This window comes from Folsomia candida, unplaced genomic scaffold (genome assembly GCF_002217175.1).
Source record: "Folsomia candida strain VU population unplaced genomic scaffold, ASM221717v1 Fcan01_Sc007, whole genome shotgun sequence".
Taxonomy (NCBI): Eukaryota; Metazoa; Arthropoda; class Collembola; order Entomobryomorpha; family Isotomidae; genus Folsomia; species Folsomia candida.
The window spans coordinates 2,192,340-2,216,652 of NW_019091199.1; the positions used below are offsets into that span (position 1 = coordinate 2,192,340).

At 37.6% G+C, this 24,313-nt stretch overlaps 5 protein-coding genes across 8 annotated transcripts in view; 4 read left to right on the forward strand and 1 right to left on the reverse strand.

Moving 5' to 3' along the window:
• Positions 1-8,932, reverse strand: part of LOC110851687 — a 33,640-nt gene extending 24,708 nt beyond the window's left edge. Inside the window, exons 1-2 of one of the 2 annotated variants that reach the window (XM_035853727.1) lie at positions 7,965-8,932; positions 7,828-7,879 (exon numbers count right to left, since the gene is read on the reverse strand). The gene's annotated coding sequence lies outside the window, so the exon portion shown is untranslated. Of the gene's footprint in view, positions 1-7,827 lie in introns of both variants that reach the window. The other variant, XM_022099558.2, reaches the window with a different exon arrangement.
• Positions 8,933-9,096: 164 nt separating this feature from the next.
• LOC110852793 (transmembrane protein 249-like) lies at positions 9,097-13,451 on the forward strand. The gene is made up of 7 exons (XM_035853733.1): positions 9,097-11,576; positions 11,697-11,727; positions 11,818-11,986; positions 12,084-12,191; positions 12,281-12,306; positions 12,375-12,495; positions 12,596-13,451. Exons 1-7 carry the CDS (start codon positions 11,459-11,461, stop codon positions 12,950-12,952), a joined length of 930 nt encoding a protein of 309 aa, XP_035709626.1. The 5' UTR covers positions 9,097-11,458; the 3' UTR covers positions 12,953-13,451.
• LOC110852270 lies at positions 13,195-15,233 on the forward strand. Of its 2 annotated transcripts, none has more exons than XM_035853732.1 (6): positions 13,195-13,505; positions 13,600-13,795; positions 13,863-14,004; positions 14,082-14,148; positions 14,222-14,361; positions 14,451-15,233. In XM_035853732.1, the coding sequence occupies exons 1-6, from the start codon at positions 13,451-13,453 to the stop codon at positions 14,892-14,894; spliced, it is 1,044 nt and encodes a 347-aa protein (XP_035709625.1). In that variant the 5' UTR covers positions 13,195-13,450; the 3' UTR covers positions 14,895-15,233. The 2 variants fall into 2 exon arrangements, with proteins under 2 accessions (XP_035709625.1, XP_021955981.1); XM_022100289.2 differs by having other exon boundaries at positions 13,199-13,505; positions 14,079-14,148.
• A 112-nt stretch (positions 15,234-15,345) lies between these two features.
• On the forward strand, positions 15,346-16,485 carry LOC118436201. The gene is made up of 2 exons (XM_035853734.1): positions 15,346-15,885; positions 15,955-16,485. The coding sequence occupies exons 1-2, from the start codon at positions 15,447-15,449 to the stop codon at positions 16,248-16,250; spliced, it is 735 nt and encodes a 244-aa protein (XP_035709627.1). The 5' UTR covers positions 15,346-15,446; the 3' UTR covers positions 16,251-16,485.
• A 1,210-nt stretch (positions 16,486-17,695) lies between these two features.
• Positions 17,696-24,286, forward strand: LOC110852097 (multidrug resistance-associated protein 4). Of its 2 annotated transcripts, XM_035853766.1 has the most exons (20): positions 17,696-17,966; positions 18,043-18,336; positions 18,401-18,599; positions 18,740-18,962; positions 19,039-19,147; positions 19,225-19,272; positions 19,346-19,595; positions 19,673-19,885; positions 19,977-20,671; positions 20,750-20,917; positions 21,148-21,464; positions 21,567-21,646; positions 21,726-21,876; positions 21,940-22,170; positions 22,268-22,337; positions 22,408-22,502; positions 22,590-22,717; positions 22,848-23,402; positions 23,480-23,627; positions 23,759-24,286. In XM_035853766.1, exons 1-19 carry the CDS (start codon positions 17,893-17,895, stop codon positions 23,612-23,614), a joined length of 4,035 nt encoding a protein of 1,344 aa, XP_035709659.1. In that variant the 5' UTR covers positions 17,696-17,892; the 3' UTR covers positions 23,615-23,627; positions 23,759-24,286. The 2 variants fall into 2 exon arrangements, with proteins under 2 accessions (XP_035709659.1, XP_021955767.1); XM_022100075.2 differs by lacking the exon at positions 23,759-24,286 and having other exon boundaries at positions 23,480-23,713.
• The last annotated feature ends 27 nt before the right edge of the window (positions 24,287-24,313 follow it).

Genomic DNA, 24,313 nt, shown 5'->3' on the forward strand with positions numbered 1-24,313 from the left:
CTAGAACTTAAGAAATTAATTAAGCTGTTGTATGTATACTACAGCATTGCGAAATCAAAGTTGGCAAAGTCTTGATACACAGCTTGCTGAAGTTCGTGGCATCGTAAAAAATGGACAACATTTCCTTTCCAGTGAATTATTAAGAAGAGCAGTGTGCGGATTAGCGGTCCTATAAAAATATACTTTGTGCATATATACATACATACTTATTTTACGTACATCCTTTCTATCTACAACTTGGAATGTGTGAACGAATGATATGAATTATATAACGTGATTGCACACGAGGGATGGCGTCTGTATGTATGAAATGTAAAAAAACAATACCCAACTGTCTGAGAAATAAGTAAGATAAATTCGCAATATTCCAATGTACTTATCTTTAAAAATATGCACGAGTGTGTAATACACGACAAAAACAAAGCAGGAAAGTTATTTTACTTCTTTTAATTAATGGATCTCAAAGTTTGATTGATTTGCAAGAAATTAAGAAATACGTGTTTAGAAACTACACATTCCTCTGCTCACAAGTATTTTTGAAAGTGAAAACATATGTCTGATTCTAAAAGCTTTTTGAAGTCTCATTTATATGAAAAAATGTGTTTCCTCTTCCGGTTAATGCACCATGAAGTAAAAATTCAGCGGATAAGACGTCCAGACGTAGATCTTCTAGATCTGGAAACAATAAATCGCATAAACAAGGCAAAAACAAACTGATCCTGAGCTGCGAAAAAACTATGTTTTCAATTCAAAGCCAACATAAACAAGAAGTAGCTGGGAAGGGTGACACATGACAAAACATATAAATCTAGAAACCAAATAAAGCTATACACACGTGCAGGATTTTGCTGTATTTCTTTGTTTTTGTATTCGATTACAGTGATGTGTAGCAACTGGCAGCCCTGAATCGGGAGTTTTATTAACCTCAAACATTTGATTTATGCAGGTTAGTTAAATATAACCGTAACGTTCCCCGTGGGAGCAGAGTTGCCAACAAGCTCCTGAGTGGGTTGAATGAATAAAAAAAACTACCTTATGCAAAAGGGAATTTTGAAGTATTTTTAGATTCCTTTGGGGTGTAAGGGTATAAATTCATATGAATTTAGAAAAACATTAATTGGTAATTTTTAGCCCAGGTTTTTACGCCTTTTGGACTGTAGGCGTGGGAGGCGTGAGGCTTTGCAAAATAAATACTAAACAAGGCATGACTCGGTAATGATGCATACATACATACAGAAATTAACGGAGTAATATAGTCCCTCATACTAGCATACTACAATTAATACCTAATGAAATTCAATCACCGTTTCACGCTAATCATGCTTAATTTGTGCAACCGTAAAGACAAAAGTGTTGGTAAATATAATTAAGTTTTGCACGAAAGTGGTGTAGTGAACACCGCCCTGACCATGACGCCGGTGTACAACAAACAGGTCTGGACTCTCTGGACACAAGACTAGCACGGTGGTGCGGTAACCATGAACCTGATACTCACTTAATCGGTCATCGGCTCTCTATATTCAGCAAACAAAGTATTGTTATTTAACAAGCAGCAGTCAACTTAGTGAACCCAAACCAATTCTTAAGTACGAAGAGTAAAAGCAGTGCGAAAACAGACCACATTCAACAAAACCCGTTCACGATGATGAAAATATAGCAAAGAAGCCTATTCTGAGCATGGACGGACTTCAACGCTGGATTGGATTGAATACTTCTAAATTGTGGTCAACATTGGCTGACTACGAAAACAACACAACGCAATCAACAGCCCGACGCTCATAAACAAAGTTGCGACTGGTCATGAAAATTTGATCAAGTCAATTCTTTATTATTTCTGCACGCCATATAATGTGCTGCACATAGTTTGTATGTCGTTCGTGCGTAAAGGGGAGAGTTTGCATACTAATCAAGGATTTTTATGTGGAAAACCACTGCGGCAAAATAATACCACCTCCTTCCATCCTTCGCCAAGTGAGCCAATTATGTGCGGACGGGTACCTACATGTTGTGAAGTCCATTCAGCAAATAAGCTAGGTAAATATGTAAACGGATATGAAATTCATCTGCAACGCAGAAAAGCAAATAATGTTGCACGTATCTGTCTCACGCAGGCATGCAAACCTCCTCGCACTCACGACGACGACATAATCAAATAATTTGCCAAATTATAATTGTGCCCGTAGTATTTTTGCTGATACGCATCATATTTTTGTACGTTGAAAATATGCGAGCTACACTGGTGAAGTGTATTATCACCGTAAATCACACCCACATTCAGCCTCCTCAAATGTACCCAAAGTCTCGTCCAAAACTATCTCTCCGCCTCCAATCAACACAGCTTCGCAAAAAATGAAGACACATAATAAATACGTTGTATGCATGCAAAAAGCATTGCATAAACATGCAATTAGACCAAAAAACACCACCACATGCACTCCTCATAGACTCGCAAGAGTCATTCAATCACCATATATAACAATCAGCATACAGTCTTAATTAGTCTTAGATTTCACTGCATATTAAATACTGTAACTGCGTACACGGACTTCTGTGTATGGAGACAAATAAGTCTATCAGCGCATATAATGTAAAAGTATGTTCATCCTTTTATGTGTACCATGATGCTTCATTGAAATCATGCAGTGATATCTTTGTTCTTTGGTATGTTGTCAAGTACTACCGATTTTCCTTGCTCGATAACAATGTTCTATCCATGTCACATCATCTGATTGTAAGTATGCACCTTTTGTTCTGATTGTATCCAAGTAGATGCTAAGCAGATGAAAGGTACGAATTTGATAAAACTACTCAAATATCTGTAGCATTAAGTGCAATATCTTATTCCATTCACTTCTTTCTTCGACCAAAGTCCGTGCTTTTGTCAACTCTTCTTCCAATTAGAAAATCAATTTTAACCACCAAGTCATATCGATTTTCATCCCGTGTTGATGTCATCAATGCTGCTAGTTCAAATTTCTAAAGTGTTTTTCCTTGGTGTTTGTTTTATATCTAAGCATGTTTATTAAATTAAACGTTAAACAATTTCACGAAGTGATGCAGGTTAAAAGGAAATGCGATATGCATGTTATTGTAAATTATGCAAATGCAATCCAAAACATTTGAAATTATCAGCGTAGGGATTATCTTGTAGCAATAAAATTATAATTTTATGTGGGTGTCACATGAATGAGTGTGAGGCGCGTGGCGTGCACCGTGTCACCTTATTTTCATTACTTTGGGTCTAAAAGAAAGATTGGCTCGAGGACTTTTCACAGTTTTTTTGAGAGGCAAATATTAACCGTGGCGTCGGAATTTCTCAGAATGAGAATATACATATGAACATTCTGAAACATTTGTTTACTACTTTGGCATGCACCTATTACGAGACTATTACATAGCTAACGGAGAGGAGAACGAATTAAACTATTCTGTGCCATGCTGTAGTTTCTATTTTCTGTTCATATAATTGCATATGGAAACACGTTGTATCCAGAATCGTAGCTACAGAATAAATTTAGCCTCTCGCCGTACGAGCTTGAATTACATATTTCGAACCCAGAATGGCAACAACTTATGAACAACACCGAAAAAAATCAACAATCTCAGACCGGTGCTTTTACCTATTTACGTTGATACAGATGAGCATTATACCCTGCCAAGTTTTTGATGAGAGAGCAGAGAGATAGTCGACTATTGCGAATACTGGGCATTTTACATACACCATCAATTCATGATTTACGAAAAAATTGTAATGGTAGTACATTTTAATGATACTAATTTATTCCACTACCAACCCAGAAGCATCGATATAAAATACGTAAACACATTTAATAATAAAGAAAGATACGCAGGTTTTTTGTTGCTTACACTTTCGACATAAAATTGAGGGTATTATTTTTCATTCGGTTTCATCACTGAATGGCGTACATGTAATATAGAGCGTTTCTGACAGATTCTCCCAGCTAAGACTTCGTCATCTCAAGTTAATCCTCTAATTGCATATGTTGTGTTTATTCGGTTTGTTGCGACGCAAGGCTTCGCTTACATATTTACATATCAATCAAAGCATACAGCAAATAAATGTGAACATCCTCACACAGATTGTCTCCAACTGGCACACATACAAATTAGCATTTGTTGTGTTGCTGATCTAGTACAAGGAAGGGAAATAAGTTAAACCATAATTATAATCAAGACGGCAGACACATCTCTCCGACGACAGTCGAGCTACGGCTTAACTGTTATCTTTGTTTCAACCGTTGAACAACAAAAATTGTGTGTTGCAATCTCATCAAGGTTGTCTTAATGCGTCGAGAATTTTCACGGGACATTCTAAAATGACAATAACCTTTTGTTTCAGATCTCACAATAGAACCCTCGAAAACCCTGAAATGTCCCAAAGAAGTAAAATTCTACAGAATTCCAAAGGATTGTGTGATCATCGATTTTCGATGATCGAAATTGAATGGTGGAGAATACGAGAAAGTACAACTGGAACAATATTGGACAATTTCAAGTATTTCGAGACCCTGGAGATGGACGAGGGACGCTAAAAAAAGACGAATGACACGATTTTGCCTCACTGGCTACATTGCATAAAAATTGCAGAGAAATGATGTGCTTATCTCAAATATGTTTTTTATTAGTGCAGCTTGGATGATGATTTGCAATATGTATTTCGCTAACACAGCAGATCTGAACTCATTCATTTTCACTCAAGTCGTACATAGTGTGTAGCTTCTTAATGCACGTAGTCGAACCGGATCGACATGGCAGATAGCCCGACAACTGTCTACTTTTCTTCCGTCTGAAATTAAAACGAAGGACACTCGCAGACGAATTTAGAGTTCAGAAATACCAAGTCGAGCATTTGCCGATTTCAAATTCTTATTATAGAGAGATATACATGTACGAAGAGGGTTCAATAGAATTCGGAAATGGTTTTCGTGAATATTGCGTGCACATAGTGTACATCGTATAATATGCAAGATAAGTTATCGCAAAGTCGTTCGCCTTTCCATGCAATCCCTGATCAACCAAGTCCCGCTCTATCATATTTACATACCCCGTATCGTATCGTATCGTATCATTCAATGGGATATGGGGATACTATTTAATTTATTTCACCTCCCTGTGGAATATGCTGTTGAAATACGGCTTAAATCATGCAGCTTAAATTATATTCATTTTATAACAGCCCGCTGTATTTCATTTAAAACTTTGATCTAAAAACAAATGGCATTTTCTACCACGAGAAGGATATGGATTATAGACTTACAATAACTAATCTGAGAACCAAATCAGACTTGCTTCGATAACCCCGCATGACTTCGACATTCTGATATCAGACGAAAAAAGTATTTACGTAAGAGCGAATTTATTTTTATTGGTGCCCTTTCCTACACAAGTCAAGCCTGAGTAAACCATAATTTATTCTATCCTGTGAAATACATACACACATTTCCTAAATTGATTTTGTGATACAAAGTTGCATACCCTGCTAGATTTTTATACCGTTAATAGAACCGTTAATAGAATTTACGGACATTCGTACCGATTGTTTAACAATCGGTTGATATTTACGCAGAACTAAGATATCATTTTTATAGCAGATTTTTTTATTGTTCCAGATTATTAATTTTTCCTTCAATAGATCAACACGGTACACACTTCCTTATTGCGTTGGAATGAATTCAGACAAAGTGTATCATATGCAAAATTGTGGGTTACGTAGTCATCTCTTCCTCTTATTCAGAGGTGTCTACGAGGAGTGGTACTACACACATACGAACAACAACTGGTGGTAATGGTACTTGCAGTGGATGCAGACTCCTTGCCAAAATTTCAAGGACAGCTAAAGAAATACATACGCTTTGTTACGCGACGCCACTTACTTCTCGCAGCCAGTTCCAGGGTAAAAAAAATATTCTGCGTTGTTCCCATATTGTCGAGTCAATTATTTATTAGTTGGAGGAGGGTCACGGACGTATCCATTCAAATCATTGAGAAGTTGACAAAATTGATGAATTTATAGTTTCAGTAAAAGTATCCGAATCATAGCGTCACTGTCTGACCCGAGACAAGCAACGTGGTGATGATGACATCGAAAAATATTCAGCACGTGTAACAAAAGAGCGAGTGGATGGTAAGATGTAGGATCGTTTCCGCTCAATAGGACCACTTTTCGGAGAAGTGAAAGCAATTAAACAATGTCAACACCAAGGAATCCCTTCCACTCTCATTGACTCACCCACCACTCAAAATGGGTTCGACGGTGCAATTAATTTGCACCAATTGACTGAGCAATTTCATTATTGCGTGTCTTTTGAAGTTATCGAATTCTCATTTCTATTTACACGAGGTTCGACTCAATTATATCACACGTACAAATTTGTACAAATTTGTACATATGTACTTGATCAAGACGTGTATGAAATTATATTAGGATAATAACGTGCAAACTTTGGACAAACCTCACCAGTTTTAAATCTCACTTTATGAGGTCTGTCCAATATCCGTTAAATTTACCATAACGCAAACTGGATCGTATTTATAATACACAACAACCGTCCGATAAATTATGCTTCATTTCATAGCTCAAATTATAGTAACCGCACATAAAACTAAGCGTGAACCCAGCACATGCTCATAAACAATATAAATAATTAATTATTATAATGGAACAATTAACCTAAGTACTATAGTATCGTCGTAATAACAACTAAACTACGTACACGTACAACTAAGCTCTTGTACTACATATGCACATATGTATGTACGCTTGCAAGTATATAGTGCAGTTGCATAAATGGATATTATGCGGACAAGCAAGCATGCAATTATGTTTTTCACATATTTCAGTTGTGGCTGATTATTTTGTAATTGTGATCATCAATCCTCCTTCCGTTGATTATCTAGTTAGCAATATTATTATTGCACCATGAGATTATCCTATCGAAACCACTTGACATTGAGTCATCGAGTCGGTCAGCTACCTATTGTTTCAATGTCATGTCGAGTCTGCTTCTTCGCGACTCGTGTAATATTTTTTGTGTTGCTATTCGTCCTTGCCTAAGTTTACGACCATTTATTTGTTTACTAGAAGGTGACCACCACCTAAACAAACGCTGTCTCAAGTTGCACCATTTAGATTAATAAATTTCAAGAAAATATAAATCAGATTTTACACAGTGTATTATCAACCAATTACACAAAATTCAAAGCAAATAATATTCTTTGACTTTATGCAAATATTTATAAGTCATGTATTCACCAATTTAGCTTCCTGAGGAGGCCATTAAAATTTTGTTAAGCCAACATTTATTCTGCAAATGCATATAAATGGCTGCATTATGTTCATTCATTCAAGTGGGGCGTCATTCATAACGAAGAAGGATAGATTAAGGTCAAGGTGAGCCAACTGCAATATTATAATTATTTAACGCATAACATGATGCCTAGGACGGATGATGGGACGGAGAACTCGGTACAGATTTCGATACCACCGGTACAAACGTATCTCTGTGTAACATGTCAAGTATCAAATAACCTTTGCGGTAGCATAATTTGCATTTGTTACCAGTAAAACCGACATAAAATATAATACTTGCTCTGCACTTCAAGATGTACATTCCCTCAATGTACACCGAACTAGCGAAAGATGAGGTGGACCCACAAAAATGAGATGATGAGTTTCGTGATTTATCGTGTCGTAATAAAGGTTTGAAGTTTATGCTTTGTGTTGAAATTGTGATATACGCGAGTTGCATTGAAAGCTTCACGAGCACAAAATGCATATCCACGAAATCAGAACTTTTTCACACTTACTTTGCATCCACCCACAACTGCGTGGTCCAGTTCAATTTCTGATGCACTATAGCTGCAAAATATCACCCTTTTTGCATTGAAATGTACACATGTACGTACGTATGAACAAACGCACAATAATATTTAAGTGCATGCACCTGCACGTGTTATTGCCCACTTTCCATGCTGCACTCTTCACGTGCAGCTAGTTTGTTTCAACACGTCGTCGACCCTTTTGTAGATTTGATATGCCACAAGAACGCCTTGATTTGACAACTTTTTACAATTCTGTGCACGTTTAGTGAGTGACTGTTAAAATAGTTCTTTTTGTTTTTAAAACGTATTACACACCACCGAATAATACAAACGATGGAATAATATTAACACAATATTAACGAGTATGTAGTTTGAACAATGACCCAAATTAACCACATCAGCATCGGCGTCTCTTGACTAGTTTACTGACTGCAATCCGTCCTTTGAGTGACAGATTGTGAATGGAGTCCTCGTTGTGCAGAAGGTGTTCTCCAGTTGGGTTTCGCTTAATGGTTCACTGTTCATGAATCGCATAATAAATTCAGTCACCGTACAACATATACTCCGGAGATATATATTTCCTGTCGTGCTGAATTATACACGATAACTGCATGCTGGCTTGTCCTGTTTTGCGAAAATGTAATTTATATCGTCTGGAATTGAAACCCATTCCCTTCTCCACCGTCACTTGCTAAATAAGCTGTCAATAACAGACACTGGTGCTGAATTGAGTGCATAAATACGTATCTTGATCAGATCATCACGCGAGGTTGAAAATCTGTCACTTTCTTCAGTGGACGGAAGTCAAGGGGCTGCGCGGAAGCGTCAACAAGCTCCACGAATTGACCCCGATGATGATAGATCGGCGTTCACGCTTGCAGCCTGGCTAGATTCGATTGTGATCTATTTCTGTCCGCGAATCAAATGAAGTGAAAAAACTGTTTGTCGCTGTTCGAAGGAGTTAATGGCGTTGGACTTTGTATATAAATGATAAATATAAATGCAAAATGTGTCACTGCTACTGCTTGGCATGGAGCCAAGATGCGCTCCACTTTAGTCGTTGTGCTGTGGTACACAGAATTACGGAGTTAGTTTCGCTACTCGGGCAAGACTGAAGCGAAGTTCTCTTCATCGCGTGGTTATATAACCAGCAACCCCACTGCTTCTGCTATCTCCACGCTATTGAATGAGGCTGGTAAAACCTGCTGCAACGTGCACTGAATTCCTCCAGTATTTTGGAGGAATAAACCACTTTTAGCTTTGTAGAGATTCATTTCCCAACAGCACTGTTATCTTTGTTGGCTGGATGGATATGCGTATATGGACTCCAAATAAGCACCCTTAGAATGAAACTCCTTCGACGCAGAACCAAGATGCGTTTGAAGCAGTTGAGGCAAAGGGTCGCTGAGGATTTTAAGGGAATTTCGTAGTGAAATCCAGGCAGCCATCAGGGAGAATATTTCGTATTGACCAGACTGTGCTAGCCCTTTGTGAGTTTGGTATTCCCGTCTTGATTTTTGCCCTCACATTTTGCGAGATCTTCCAGCACGGACCTTTGCTTGCAGACCGTCGTGCATCGTAAAACATGGCCTATACCAACGTTAAGAACCATATTTAGCTGTACGTATGTATGGATAAAAATGAGAGGGGTGGCATGTTCATATTGTGTTTCTCCTTGTAATGTTACATAACTTTTGTTTGGTACACCAAGTTTGTCTGCTATGCACTCTCAATAATAGCTCCAGGCGATTCACGTTGACTTTTATTGTTTTCCACAATATTATTAGGTAGACTTGTTTATACTTTTCGCGAATTTGGAGTTCTTTCTATTAATACTACGCACGCGAACTTCCGGGACCTGCTACGAGTACTTCTTTTGCAGTACATGTGAGCAGAAACATTTTGCGTATTAGGGTTCCAACTCTCTCGCCCTTAAGAGTGCACTGCAGTGGTAGAATGGCAGCATAAATATTCCTCTGTCCGTATCTTCCAAATATTACGGGAAAAGTTTATATACATACAGCCCGAAATGCAGTATTCATTTCTGGACTTCTGCAATCATATCTTTGTTTTTGTCAGAAAATGATCCTTCGTATATGTATCAAATTTATTTATCAACATCACGAAAATACGCAGCCATTGATGTTTCTGTAACAGGATAGTTATACGTATGTATGGTCACACAGTAAATATTGTGGTGGTTTGAGAGGCACGAGGATGAAATCGCGTTGTATTGACTACAATGTAGATATGAATGTAGCTGCTTGCTATGCGTATTCTACGTATTTCATGAATTATTCGCCACATCTGAATAAGTTACCAACGGCTAAAAATCAACACATCGTTCGTTGGTGAAAGGTGAAAAGTGAGTGGAGCGAATAAATAAGTTATCTACCTCAAATCCATTCTCAAACTCAAGAAAAATCTACTTTCCCCAGGGTGTACGTTACCTTTAGACCAGTGAGACCCCCATCTTGTCACATAGCGTCACGCAATTTGGTTCCCTCTCGTCCTCAATATTTGTGGAGGATGCCTGAACATTTCAGTCACTCAAAATAGATTAAATCTATTTTGAGTTCGATTTGTGATGCAAACATGCAAACGCGTTTGCTGGGAAAGAGGAGGGCCACACCCCCTTTTTTACGGTCTTTATGGGAATTTTCCGGGATTTTCTTCCCGAAAAAAATACACAAATCGAACTCACGATAGATTTCATGAATTTTTGTTCAAAATAATAGTGATGAGGTTTTGGCACGCTAGGAAAAATTAAGAAGAAATAACAAATGAGAAGTTGATCCGAAGTTTACTTTCTCCGTTCTTTTACACTCTCTCGCAGCTTGAGACCTTTATTTTTATGGTTGAGTAATGAGTTCATATTGGTGGATAAAGAAAGATCAAGGCTCTTCATCCTACAGATTTCTCTATTTTTCCGTCGGTGTCAAATGCATAGGTTTGATTCACAAAAAAAGGAAGTCTTAACTTGGTGGATAAAGAAGGGATCTAATTCTATTGTATTCCCCAGATATTATTTCCCTACTACTCCAGCCAACATTCCTTGTTTCTTGATTTATGATTTATGATAGGAAAGATGCAGCATTATTATAAGCAGACGTTTTCTTAGATTATATTCTAATCCAATTACAACATGTGGCTAAATGTGGCGTTTTTCCATGCTAAATTGTAAGCATTGCGTACGTGCGAATCAATATGAAAATAAAGACGTATGTAAATAAAAATGTGAAACTTAAGGTGACATAAGCATGAGTTAAGCGACACAGACATTCCGGAAAACTCTATAATATTGCATTATTGCATTCATTGTCTACAGTAAAATATTACATAATTTTACACAGGAGCAGAGTACATTGGAATTTATAGATTTGTTGTCATTGTGCAGATAAACAATACGTACAAAAGCTCATATTTATATGTATTTAGTTGCCCGTTTTCTACCTCTGCCTCACATTGGATACGCTGGATTTTTAATAGTATTTTATTAATAGCCGGCACACAAAAGCACATTATGTGTCTCTGGTAACTTTGGTAGTCTAGTAAAGCTTAGAAACGTGATTATTATCATGCAATGGATTATTAGCCATGAACTAAAATAATCATTATGAAAATTATACATCGTTTAAAGAAGAAATGGAAGTTTTGGAAATTGGGTGCAGTTGAAAGATACTATTTTGAGCTTAAAGACAATAATACTTTCCCATTTCAGGATTTGGGTGATGGTAAGGCTAAATATCTACATATGCACATATCGTATCAGCTTTTACTTAATAGAAAATGCCAATTCAATTGAAATTGAGCTCAGTAATCACAGTTATTGATTTCCTAATTCCACATTTCAGGCTTTTACTACATTTTAATTCGGTCTGACAAGTAAGTTTTGTTGAGTACATAAAATACAGAAAGCCTGATCTGTATGTACATATGTACGATGCCACAAAATATTTCTATTTTGCATTTTAGATTTGCGTTTGGAATAGTACTTATCATTATTGCGATAATATGTTTCACCTTATTCACCATCATCATCGGCTATTTTAGTTTTCCCCTCATACTTTTTCTAATGGTTTTGGGCTACGGAGTCTTTTGTCTTTATGGGAATGTTTCACCAAAAGAACTCATCATCAACAGGGTGAGTCTCTCCATACAGTTGCATATTACTCCCGATTTCGTTATTTGTCCACACAAATCCGCTATGCATTTCATGTAATATAATTTTAATGATTTAGCACGCCGGATATATACTACGAATCAAAGGAAATGAGAAGATAGTGGTGGAGGAGCCGATTAACAACATTTACATAAAACTGCAACGAAAATTCGACACGAATCTTTTGGTAAATAAATAATGCAGGAGCATATTCTATGACCTATAATTTGCAGTTGTGTCGTACATTGATTTTAGCATTGCTTTGTCAATCTGTAGCCACATTACTACCTGATCTTGGGAGGGTAATGATCTCTTTCAATTAATATATTCGGTTCAGTATTTGTGAACTTTTGAATGCACTCTTTTGCAGATACCGACTTGATGACATTCGTCTCACTGGGTTTTGCATGAAAGACGGCCCCTTGAGGATTCTTGGAGGTGGAGTTGCAGCCAGAATGGGCATTAATTTCTTCGACGTGGACAATAACTCTGTAATTATAACTCATTAGTCACACCATTCATCATCCAATTAAAAGTATTATAGAGAAGCTAAGTTCTTATCGTCCCTTTTGAAACACGCTTTCTGAGCAGACCATGCACAAAATCTATCACTATGCGGATCGAAGTATACTTTCCCCTCCGGAAACTGACACCACCAAATTCCTCGCCCTCCACGGTTTGACCAACAAGGATGTCGACATGGCACGACAGGAGGACATGACAGAAGACTACTCCAAAACACCAGGGACCATTGTGAAACGCATCCTAGAAAATTACGGCCAATCTCCCAAAATCAACCGACGCCCCTCACACGTGGAGGATAAGCCCAGGAGCAAGACCTTAGCCACCCTGCTCACTCTGGACCAAGAACGGCAATCAAAGACCCCCCCAACCTCAGCACATCCCAAGGATATTCCGTCAAACTTGACTGTTAATACGACTAAATAACCGTGCGACCAAGTCTAATTTAAACCCATGAAAAGTTTATGCCAGTTTATGTATGGAGAAAAAGTCTGTTGAAAATATAGTGCAATAAGCATAGATCTACAACATTTGAGAATTATAAGCCAGGGACAGAAGGATTTTTTAGAATTTTCATGAAACGAGGAGCCCAATTGAGACGAGAGCGGGCTGGTGGACGCGGGTGAGAATGCTTGCTGAACCGGACTTTTTATTCGTCTTAGCAATATTATTATTTACTTCGGAAAGAAGCATCTTTTTTACCCAAATTACGTAATATTTGTTCTAGCTATTTGTAAAACGATATGCACAACTTTTAATTCTAATTCTTATTAGCACCTACGTATTAACGTTTTTATCTGTAAGTCTTGACCGACTTTATTGGGTGCTATTGAAGCGAATAGATTTGGAATAAATCAGTTATCGTGGAGAATTACATTTGTCCTTCATTTGCGTTTGGGAAAAACTTACTTGGACAATTTAGAAATGAACAACAGCGATGAAGGTGCCCCAGAACGAGGAACGGCTGCAGGAATAGCATGTTAGCTACAGCTAGCTATTATTAAACTATTCTTAATTGTATAATGCAATTTGCACTCAGTTGCATGAACAATTTTTTTTGTTTTGTCATTCAGCTGTTTTTAAAATTGGTCAAAACATGTTTGGCATGTCGGCCTTTACCGAAGCGGATTTCAAAAAGGTAGATCAAGAAAGTAAGAAATTTGGTAAGGCTAAATCAGGTAAAACAAATCCAAAAAAGAAGACCAAGAAGAAAACGAGTCCTCCAAAAGTACTAAAACCTGATAAGGATCTAACCACCAGTGCTTATGAGTAATAATTTAATATCATGATTCATGAACGATCATAAAACTTTTTTAACGGTTTGATTTTATCATAGTGACGTAGACGAATTCTTAAAAGAGCATAGCAGATTGCTTGGTATTGGTAATGATGACGAATTACATTCTGAACATGGGCGAAAGAATTCCACTCCCAGCACTGATTTAAAATTTCACCTGCCGTGCAACAAAACAAATCGAGTATTAAATTAATATCTAAATTAATATGACTCTGGTATTTATTAATTGTTGTCTGATCAGAGGTTTTTTAATAGAAGAAACTTAATTCGCCGCCGACCGATTTGGTGTCTACAGTGGAAATTGATCTGGGTGACGATGAAGATGGTAAATTTTATAAACCAAGTATATTTTTAAACACTTGCTTGAAAATTATTAATACCGTTCTCTTGTTATATAGAAAACAATGCTATTCTGGACGATGATGCTAGCGGTTCTAATACAGTAATCAATCTTGATGACTCGCAGTCTTACCTGGGAGTAATGCTCGGATTTTCAGTATCATTGGGTGGTGCACAGATTAGTGTAATGATGTATGAAGTATGTAAATATCTACTATTATTATATTATACACACTCTTTATTATAGAAAAGTCATCTATATACTTAATTATTTGTTTTTTTTTGTAGAGTGAATTCGTAAGTGACCTGAGGAAAAAAATTGCGCATAAAGCTAAAATAGCTGACCCCGAGTCCTTACAAATGTTTTTCGAGAATACGATTCTTGAGGATACCAAAACTATTAAGGAAAGTGGAATTTTGATGTGTTGCAATATTGACGCGTTCATGTTGGAGAAAACTGACCAAGAATTGTTTAATGAAGAATCAGAAACGGTCGTGCAGTTCAAAATGCAAACAGGAGATAGGAGAGGTCGACAGAATTGCTACATATATGCAAAAAAGTCGTCGACGGTGAGAATGGTCCGGGACAAATATGCAAGTGAGATGGACTTCAATCCTTCAGACATCAAGCTGATGCGCGATGGCGAGATTTTAATTCTCGACAGCCTTATAAAAGATTTAGAGGACCTCGAACGAGAAGACAGCATTGATGTCATAATTAAAAACGAATAAGTGAAATTATAATTATCTTCATTTCAAGTTGGTTTTCCTTAACTTTTGGTTAAGGAAAATAAAAAAAATTTGCTTTTAAAATTAAAAAAAACTTGAGATATCATTAAGTATCTTCGTTTACATTTGGCCAATTACTTACTCTATTAACACTACACAGTTTTAATGCAATAACAAATAGTGACAACTTGACTATTAGATATTTCTTAATCATGTTATATCAAATGTACATACAGGCGAAAAGAATTTGTACTATTTTTGTGTCGTAAGTTGTGAACAATTTTATTGGCTAAATTAAACATTTTAAAAATAATAATAAATTCAAACTTTTCTACTGATAAACTATTTTCCATGTTTTTTTTTCATTGGCAAAAAGTGCATTGCACTCTGCACAGCGACGGGTTGAACCAGACAGACAACGAAATTTTCTTCATTTGAACTTTCATGTTATTATTTATTCCCTTATTCACTTCTCTAATTCTTTGGACTTGTCATATAATTAATTACGTATTATTTAGTAGTGTCAACCAAATTGATTAAGAAGGTCAGAAAAACATGACTTGCGCCATTTGTCTTGAGACCTACATGGATTTTAGCCAAACCCCCTACGTGGAGGAGGACCGTTTACCATTCCAGTGTCTGACTACGTCGTCGTCGGGTAAACTTTCCCAGGAGCCTGATTCAGCAACTCAGACTTCAAATGACCCAGGACTTTGCTGTTTTCCACCCTTTCTACGCCCGGCGAGGAGGGTTGAAGTTGAACCCGAACCACTCGTGACTGACGTACGCACCACCGTCTGCAAGAATAAGCCACTGCATGAGACAGCTCCTGTCGCCACCAAATGTTGCGGCCACGTTTTCCACCTAGCCTGCATTTCTTCCTGGATGCAAGCCCTCACGTCGCCAAATAATGAGTGCCCCATGTGCAGGGAACCAGTCGATCTTGAGAATCTCGTTAAACTGCGTTTAGAATGTCCAATGTCAATTATCAGACGTAAGTTTACAATCCATAATGCTTATTTTTGATGGATCCTCGTCTTAATTATATTTTCTTCTTTTGTAGAAGAAACTGCTGTGGGTGTGCTTGTCTCGATGTCATTAAACCAGTATAATCACTTGAAGACAGGATTTACAGTGGGGTACCGAGCCGGGATGGAGAGATGGAAGGAAGAGTATCAGCAAGAATTGGCAAAAGTACAGAAGGAAGGTCTGAAAGAAGTGGCAAAACTGCGACACGAGTATCAGCAACAAATTCAGGCGTTAACTGTGGCACTTGAACCCAATCGAAACCTTCAACACAAAGCCGAGTCGGGGAGAAGAAAATGGTGCAAAGTAGCTGTGATGAACAAAATGGAGTAAATTATAGTGGTTAAATCGATTAATTAATTTAGAGTAGGTCATGTCAAAAATGGCAAAAGTATCCTTTTCTGTTATACATTATTGGTGAATATTCCACATTATTGGTTCACTTTCTTCCATTTTTTTAATGTCGCTCAAAAAGTTATAGTTTTGTTATCCCTGTTTCATAAACTATAGCCCAGTTTTGTGTACCCGTTACGAGTTATTGTCCCAAATTTTTACAAAATTTCAAATAAATAAGTAAACCAATGGTAAAAAATATCTCGACTACTATCCATTTATATTTTTTATACATATGCAAAAGGGTCAATACATAAAATCAAAAACTCCAACCATGCATAGAGGTTAAGTAGCATCAAACGTTTTCCGTTTGAATCAGGTTAGTACGAGGACTAGAGCTACATGGTTTTATCCTTTGTGACTTATGGTGAAAGTTGGTTTCCCTTTTATCGGACTGTTGGCGAAACTACGCAGCAGCAGCATGAGCATTATAAACGGCATGCATCCACAGGCCCTCACTTCTTCATGATAAAGGTCGCATTCGTATTATATTGGGTTCATTTTGGTTCGTTCATCGTTCACTACTGTCCTCCTCTTTCAATTCATACTAATTCACAGCAGGGGTTCAAAGTGAGAATGTGTCTCATTTAAATGCATGGGCATTGTGTTGAAGGAGAAAGTTGGAAGTCAGGAGCTCAAATGGTACGATGCATAGGATTAAAATTTTTGCTCCAAGGATTTGCTTTCCCCAGGTTTAGTAGCAACCCATCCAAAGGACCGACCCTTCTTACGTTCCACGAGACAGAAAAGTGTACGCTCAAGGAGCGGAAAGTTAAGCGCATTCCGAGAGTTCATGCCTCAAAGAGTCGTTTAGTTTGATGGCTTTGAACTGTATGGTGAAGTAGGATACATGATATACATCTATGTTCAGTACATATACATCCAGCAGAGTTATATTTATGACTGGCTTTTTGTGAGTATCAGTAGCTAAAGTAGCAAGAATTTTTTCTTTGTTAAAGTCTGGAATGCAATGCAACGCAACGCTCAACTCTCTGTAAAGTTTTGTCTATGAATTTAATATTGAAATATGAGTGTCATGTTTATTTTCTCTATTTTATTTCGAGCTAATTGCTATTGAAATTTGAGAAGGCTTTAGAACATTAGATAGACTCGTTTCGACTGCCTCGTTTCTTTTATCCATTTGCCTTTAGTTTCAAGTATCCTTTCAATACACTTAATTTCAGCCAGGATCGCCTTTGAATATCAAGTGCTTGCTTAAAACGTAAGTAATATCGTTGCAAAAATTGAGCAACGAACCAGGGTCAGGGGCGGCTGAGTAAGTATGGATTGTGGGAATGCCGAATGCTTGCGAAAAACTCGGAAAACTGCAATCGGGCCGGGTGTTCCAGGCAACGTTTCTCTACTGCCCTACACGTGGTCGTCGTTTGAAAATATTTCTTAGAGATTCGCACGGGTGTCTGCCTAACCAGTTTACTCGCATGTCGTCTACGTGTCATTAAAATGGAGACTGCTTAACTAGCAAGATGTGGAATTTGGATGTGATAATAGTTCAAAGAGGATCCAGTTGACCATCAGTCACGTAGGCACTTCTGCGAGCAGCGGTCAACCAGCCAGCGCAATCATGGCGACAACCAGTAAAGGACTCGCAACTTCCCCACGGATTTCAGCCTCGTTATTCTCCAAAATGTTCTTTATGTAAGTTCACTATACGTATATTTTCTTCAGGTGGTGAAAGTACGTGTACATTCATATACCTGGAAATTTTCCTTAGTTGGTTGTATCCACTTTTTAACGTGGGGGCAAAAAAGGATTTGGAATATGAAGATTTGTACAATACACTTCCGGAGGACGAAGCCACTTTGCTGGGAGAACGGTTGATGCTGGAATGGGAAAAGGAAATGGGTGCAGCAGCATCCATTTCTGAATCAAAAGAAAGTGAGCCTAAAAATTCGAAGGGCAAGTTTGTTCCAAGCAAACCAAGTTTGTTCAAGGCGTTGGTCCGAATGTTTGCAAAAGAGTGGGTGATTGTCGGAATCTTCTTGTTTTTAGAAGAATGCCTCGCAAAGTAAGAGATCCTTGCAGCAAAATAATTATAATTATGTAATTAATCTAATCCACATAATTTGTAGAATTGCACAACCAATTTTCTTGGGATACCTGCTGCGATACTTTAATGGAGAGTTTGACGAGAAACAAGGATATTTCTTTGCTACTGGTGTTCTCCTGTCTGTGATGTACTATACAATTTCTCATCATCCTTCATTCTTTTCTATTGTCCACCTCAACATGAAAATTAGGGTTGCCTGCTCTGGATTAATATATTATAAGGTATCACTGATAAATACTTGTGGATAGTATGAATCTTGCACCTTCGTGGTGTAACATAATTTACTTACATATAATCAGAATTAATTATCTAAATCAATTTCTCATAATTGATTATTTATGCGTGCCATTTAATTATGTAGACACTAAAGCTCAGTCAGGCAGCGTTATCAAAGACGACGGTTGGGCAGGTGGTCAACCTCTTGTCCAGTGATGTTGCTCGATTCGACTTCTGTCTGAATTTTGTGCACTATCTCTGGATTGGACCGGTGCAGTTACTTCTTTCAGTATGGATTTTGTGGGGTTACTTCGGACCAACTTGCTTCTCTGGGGTCATCTTCCTCTTGTTATTTACACCGTTTCAAAGTAGGCCAACACCACGAATTAAGGGATACAAATCTTTGCCTACTCTCACCCATTTCTTTGTCTCAACAACTTTCAGGTGTGATGGGACATCTTTTTAGTAAACTTCGGTTGAAAGTAGCTGGAAAAACGGATAGGAGAGTCCGAATCATGAATGAAATCATTAATGGCATTCGTGTCATTAAAATGTATGCAAAATTTGTATAGGGAAAAGTTGTTGCATGAATGATTCTTAATAAGTAAGTCGTTATTTTTGCAAATAAAGGTACGCTTGGGAAATTCCTTTCTCCAAAATAGTTGCTGAATCCAGAGAGTAAGATTAACATTATCAGACACATCTACGAAAGTGTGATTATAATTGTAACGGTGTTCTTTGTTCTTATTAGGGACGAAATAAAATCGATCGGAAGACAAATGTCGCTGCGAGCTCTAAACTTGGGACTCTACTACGTCTCGTCGAAACTGATAATATTTCTTACGCTGGTGGCCTATGTTCTGACGGGAAACTACTTGACGGCGGAGAAAGTGTTCGTAGCAATGGCCTTATATCAGAATGTACGCCTGCTAATGACAATCTTCTTTCCTTGGGGAATCAGTTTTTTGGCAGAAACCAAAGTTTCCCTCAAACGAATTGAGGTGAGTAAAACCGCAGAGTGACAGATGGAAAGAAATTTAAATCACATATAAATGAAAATCTTTTTGTTCGCCTTTAGAATTTCTTGTTACTTCAAGACTATGTGCCACCTAATAGAAGTGGGTGCAAGACATCCGCCGGAGAAAGTGACGGTGACAATGAAATTTGTCTGGAAATGACGAACGTGAGTGCCAAGTGGAGCGAAAACTCGGATCTTACGCTCAACAAGATTGATTTGACGGCACCCAAGGGAAAGTTAGTTGCTGTAGTAGGGCCAGTGGGTTCGGGGAAGGTTAAAACTCTATTTGTGTCTATGTGTCCAACATATGTAATTACACGATAACACCTCGGGATGAGCAATTTGGTATTCCTTTATGTAACAGAGTTCCCTGCTGCAAGCCATTTTGGGTGAACTACCAATCTTTTCTGGTGCAATAACGGTGAAAGGACGCATCGGATATGCATCTCAAGAAGCTTGGGTTTTCAGTGGGACTGTCCGTGAGAATATTTTATTTGGGCAGAAATATAACGCAACTTGGTACCAGACTGTTGTTGATGCTTGTGCACTTCGAAGCGATTTTGCACTGATGACATTTGGTGATAAGACTGCGGTGGGAGACAAAGGCATGACTTTAAGTGGAGGTCAAAGGGCGCGGATAAGCTTGGCAAGAGCAATCTATGCAAATGCTGACGTCTATGTCCTAGACGATATTCTTAGTGCAGTGGACACAGAAGTTGGAAGACACCTGTTCCAAAGCTGTATTGGGAATCTGCTTCGTAATAAAATTTGTGTCCTCGTCACCCACCAACTGCAACACTTGACTAAAGCAGATGAAATTTTACTACTGAACAATGGGAGCATCGTCGCAAGAGGTGATTTTTGGAGTTTAAAGAAACGCGATGTTAATTTTTCTCAAATACTTGAAGAGAAAAATTCTGTTGGATCCGCTGAGAATATTCTAAAAAGCGAGGAAAGGACATCAAGCGTTGGTCCCAGCCTAAGCGGGTCACTTGTGTCCGTCAATAATGGCTGTAGAAATCGTAAAGAAAGTCTTATCAGTGTTGACGACCAAACTCTGTACGTTATTATGCAGTACTCGTTATAAATGTCCAATTGTTACTTATTAATGAATTGTTGAATATGCGATATATTTAGAGTTGAGAAAGAAGGAGACGAAACAAGGATGTCTGGGTCCATCGGATTTAGTACGTACTGGAAATACTTGAGGATCGGTTCCAATTTATGCCTCCTTTCCTTTATTCTATTTTCAAATCTACTAACCCAAGCTCTATACTCTGGATCTGATTTTTGGCTCCAATTTTGGTAATTAAAACCTACAGTGCGACTTGATTTAGCCCGAGTTAGGGACACATTGGCTTCTAAATTTGCGTCACGCGACCAAACTATTACCACTCCGGTAGTCGTATGACGGACATACGATTACATAACCCCTGACTCGGGCTAGAGAGCACATTAAAATGGGCCTGCCTATTACATGCAATTTGCATGATGCAAATATGATTTTATTTTAATAAAGTTTTCAAAATTCGTAGGATAAAAGCTGAGCAGGAAATTGAGAAGGAAAATCAATTCTTTGAACTTTTGGAAGTATTTAATTCATCAACGACTGATTTTACGTCCTCGCTCAACAATTCGATAAATATTACGAATCCTGAGGCTGGGTTGGACTTGACAAGATCGGAACAAATCTCAATTTACACATTTTTAATTATTGCTCTTTTTCTGATGACGCTGGTTCGGACGATCGGATTTTTTAAGATTTGCATGAGATCTTCAATAGCCTTACATTTGCAATTATTTTACGGTGTTTTAAGAGCCCCCATGCTATTTTTTGAGTTGAACCCTGTAGGTGAGTTATCCATAACACTTGCATATTTATCAAATATTTTCAATTGATGCGTTTGAATACTTGTAATTTAGCATTTATTATTTATATTGGTTTAACGATTAGGCAGAATTTTGAATCGCTTTGTGAAGGACATTGGGACAATAGATGAGTTGCTTCCATTTACCTTTTTTGATACTCTTGAGGTATATTTTAAAATCATCTGAACTCTAGGTCTTAAATTTTCCTATAAATATGCATGAATTAAAATATGTGTATTTATAGGTAGGACTGCAAGTACTTGGGGTGATCGTAGTCGTCAGCATCATTGACGCAGTATTTCTTATTCCCTCAACAATAATTGCAATCCTTTTCTACTTTATTCGCAACCATTTTCAAATAACAGCAAGAAATCTAAAACGGCTAGAAGGAAGTGGTATGCAAATACTTTTTTGAAAATGATATGATCATATAGATGCTGAATTATTCATTTTCATAGCACGGAGTCCCGTATTCAGTCACTTGAGCACCTCGTTAAATGGACTCACAACAATTCGAGCATTCCAAACTCAAGATCAATTTCGAAAGGATTTCAATGCACATTTGGATCTTCACACTGCAGTATTTTATTTATTTAATGCATCTGCTCGCTGGCTAGGAATTGTTGTCGATTGGATATCAATCCTCTACATTACGTGTGTCACATATGGAGTCATAGTGTTGGGACTTGGTAAATGTTTATTTCTACATCGGAACCTTATGTTGAGACTGAGGATTTTCGTGTTTTCACACATTGTAATAAAAATATCGCTTGTGTGCATATGCAGACGGACCTTCTGCGGGTTTGGCGATTTCTAGTGCCATGACCTTAACAAGTTGGTTTCAATGGGGTGTCAGGTAACATAAATGTAATAGCTTTTTACACTTTGATAAACTAAAGATACAAAATTTTCAACTTATGCAATAGGCAGTCTGCTGAATGCGAAAATCAATTGGTGGCAGTTGAACGTGTGGTTGAATACGCCGACATTATATCCGAAGCACCGTTAGAATCATTCCCAGGTATCCTAATTTGATTAGTAAAAGACAAGTGTAATTAAAAATATATACTAATTGACATGGAACTTATTTATCTAATTTCCTGGGCAGAACGAAAACCTCAAAAGAATTGGCCACTGAAAGGTGAGATTGAATTTCAGAACGTGTATGTCAAGTATGGATCTGAAGAAGAACCCTTTCTAAAGAATATCTGTTGTACGATTCGACCTTGCGAAAAGGTACCACAAACATATTTAGATACAAAAAAATGCATACGAATAGAGTTAATTCTTAATTGTCATTTAAGTAGAAAATCAAAACCATACTAATTTGCATTATGTTTGCGTGTTTTAACAATTAATTCGACAGGTCGGAATAATAGGGAGGACCGGAAGTGGAAAGACCTCGTTGATCTCTGCCCTATTTCGACTCACGGAACCCTCCTCTGGCAACATAATCATTGATGGTGTAAATGTTTTACAAATCGGACTCCACGATCTACGTTCGCAAATTGCCATCATTCCACAAGATCCAATGCTGTTTGTGGGCACCCTCAGAAAGAATCTCGACCCTTTTGATGAGTACGCAGACTCTGAAATTTGGGACGTTCTTCGTGATGTCAATTTGTTTGAAGTTGCAAAGGATTTCCACTCTGGTCTCGACGCAGCCGTTAACGAAGGTGGATCGAACTTTAGCGTTGGGCAAAGGCAATTAATATGCATGGGCCGGGCGATTTTAAGAAAAAACAAAATTTTAATACTAGACGAAGCCACTGCGTCTGTTGACAATGAAACGGATGTATTGATTCAAAACACTATTCGAGAAAAGTTTGAAAAGCATTGCACAATAATTGCTGTTGCACATAGATTGCACACAGTAATCGACTCTGACAGAATCATGGTACTGGAAGCAGGGGAAATTAAGGTAACGCATTTATCAATAGAATAGTGTATGCAATCTTGAGTATCTAAAAATGAATGATTACTTGTTTTTGATTTTAGGAATTTGATGAACCTTACAAGTTGTTGCAAAACACATCGGGTGCATTTTTCCACTTTGTTCAAGAAACGGGAAGAGATATGGCGCAAGAGTTGATGAGGATCGCTCAGGAAAGGTCGAGCTTACATGCTCGATGAAGACGTGATCAATGTAATATTTTTTATTTGACAAATTATTTTTGACTAAATTATTGTTAAGTAGGTACTGTAAATAAAAGAAGTCTTAATTTTAGCGAGCATTTGTCTTATCAATCTGTTGCTTTCGAAATTCCTGATCTTTAGCACGTCTGGATTCCACTAGGAAATATATTCCAATGCAGAGGCCAATCATTAGAAGAACTGATATAGTGACGTGCAGAGCTATCATGACTTTACTACTGCAAGGACACTTGAACCCATCATTTTCTTGATCTCTATCGTCATCGTGTTGTTGTGCACCATTTTCGGATTGTTTGACAACAACGGTGCCTAGAAAATCTGAAGACATTTGTAAATTTTCCACCGTCTGCATTATTATTTCTCGTCTAATAGGAACAAATATAACATAGCATTATCATTAAATAGAAATGAGTGGTTGGAAATGCAGAATGATTTTTAGATACCAGTATTTCGTTGGTTAACAGCCCCAATTTATTGCATAGACTTCTATGTTTTGTTTGAGTATCGTCCATTGATTGTATTTCTCCATGAAAGTTTTATTTTTTCATGAAATACAGTGTACATGGAAAATTAGAAAAAATCTCCATTACTCACTAATTCTCTAGCAGTGCACGAATGACGAAGGCTTCCCAACACGGACGATGAGACGACGTAAATATGTAAATGTAAGTACAGAAT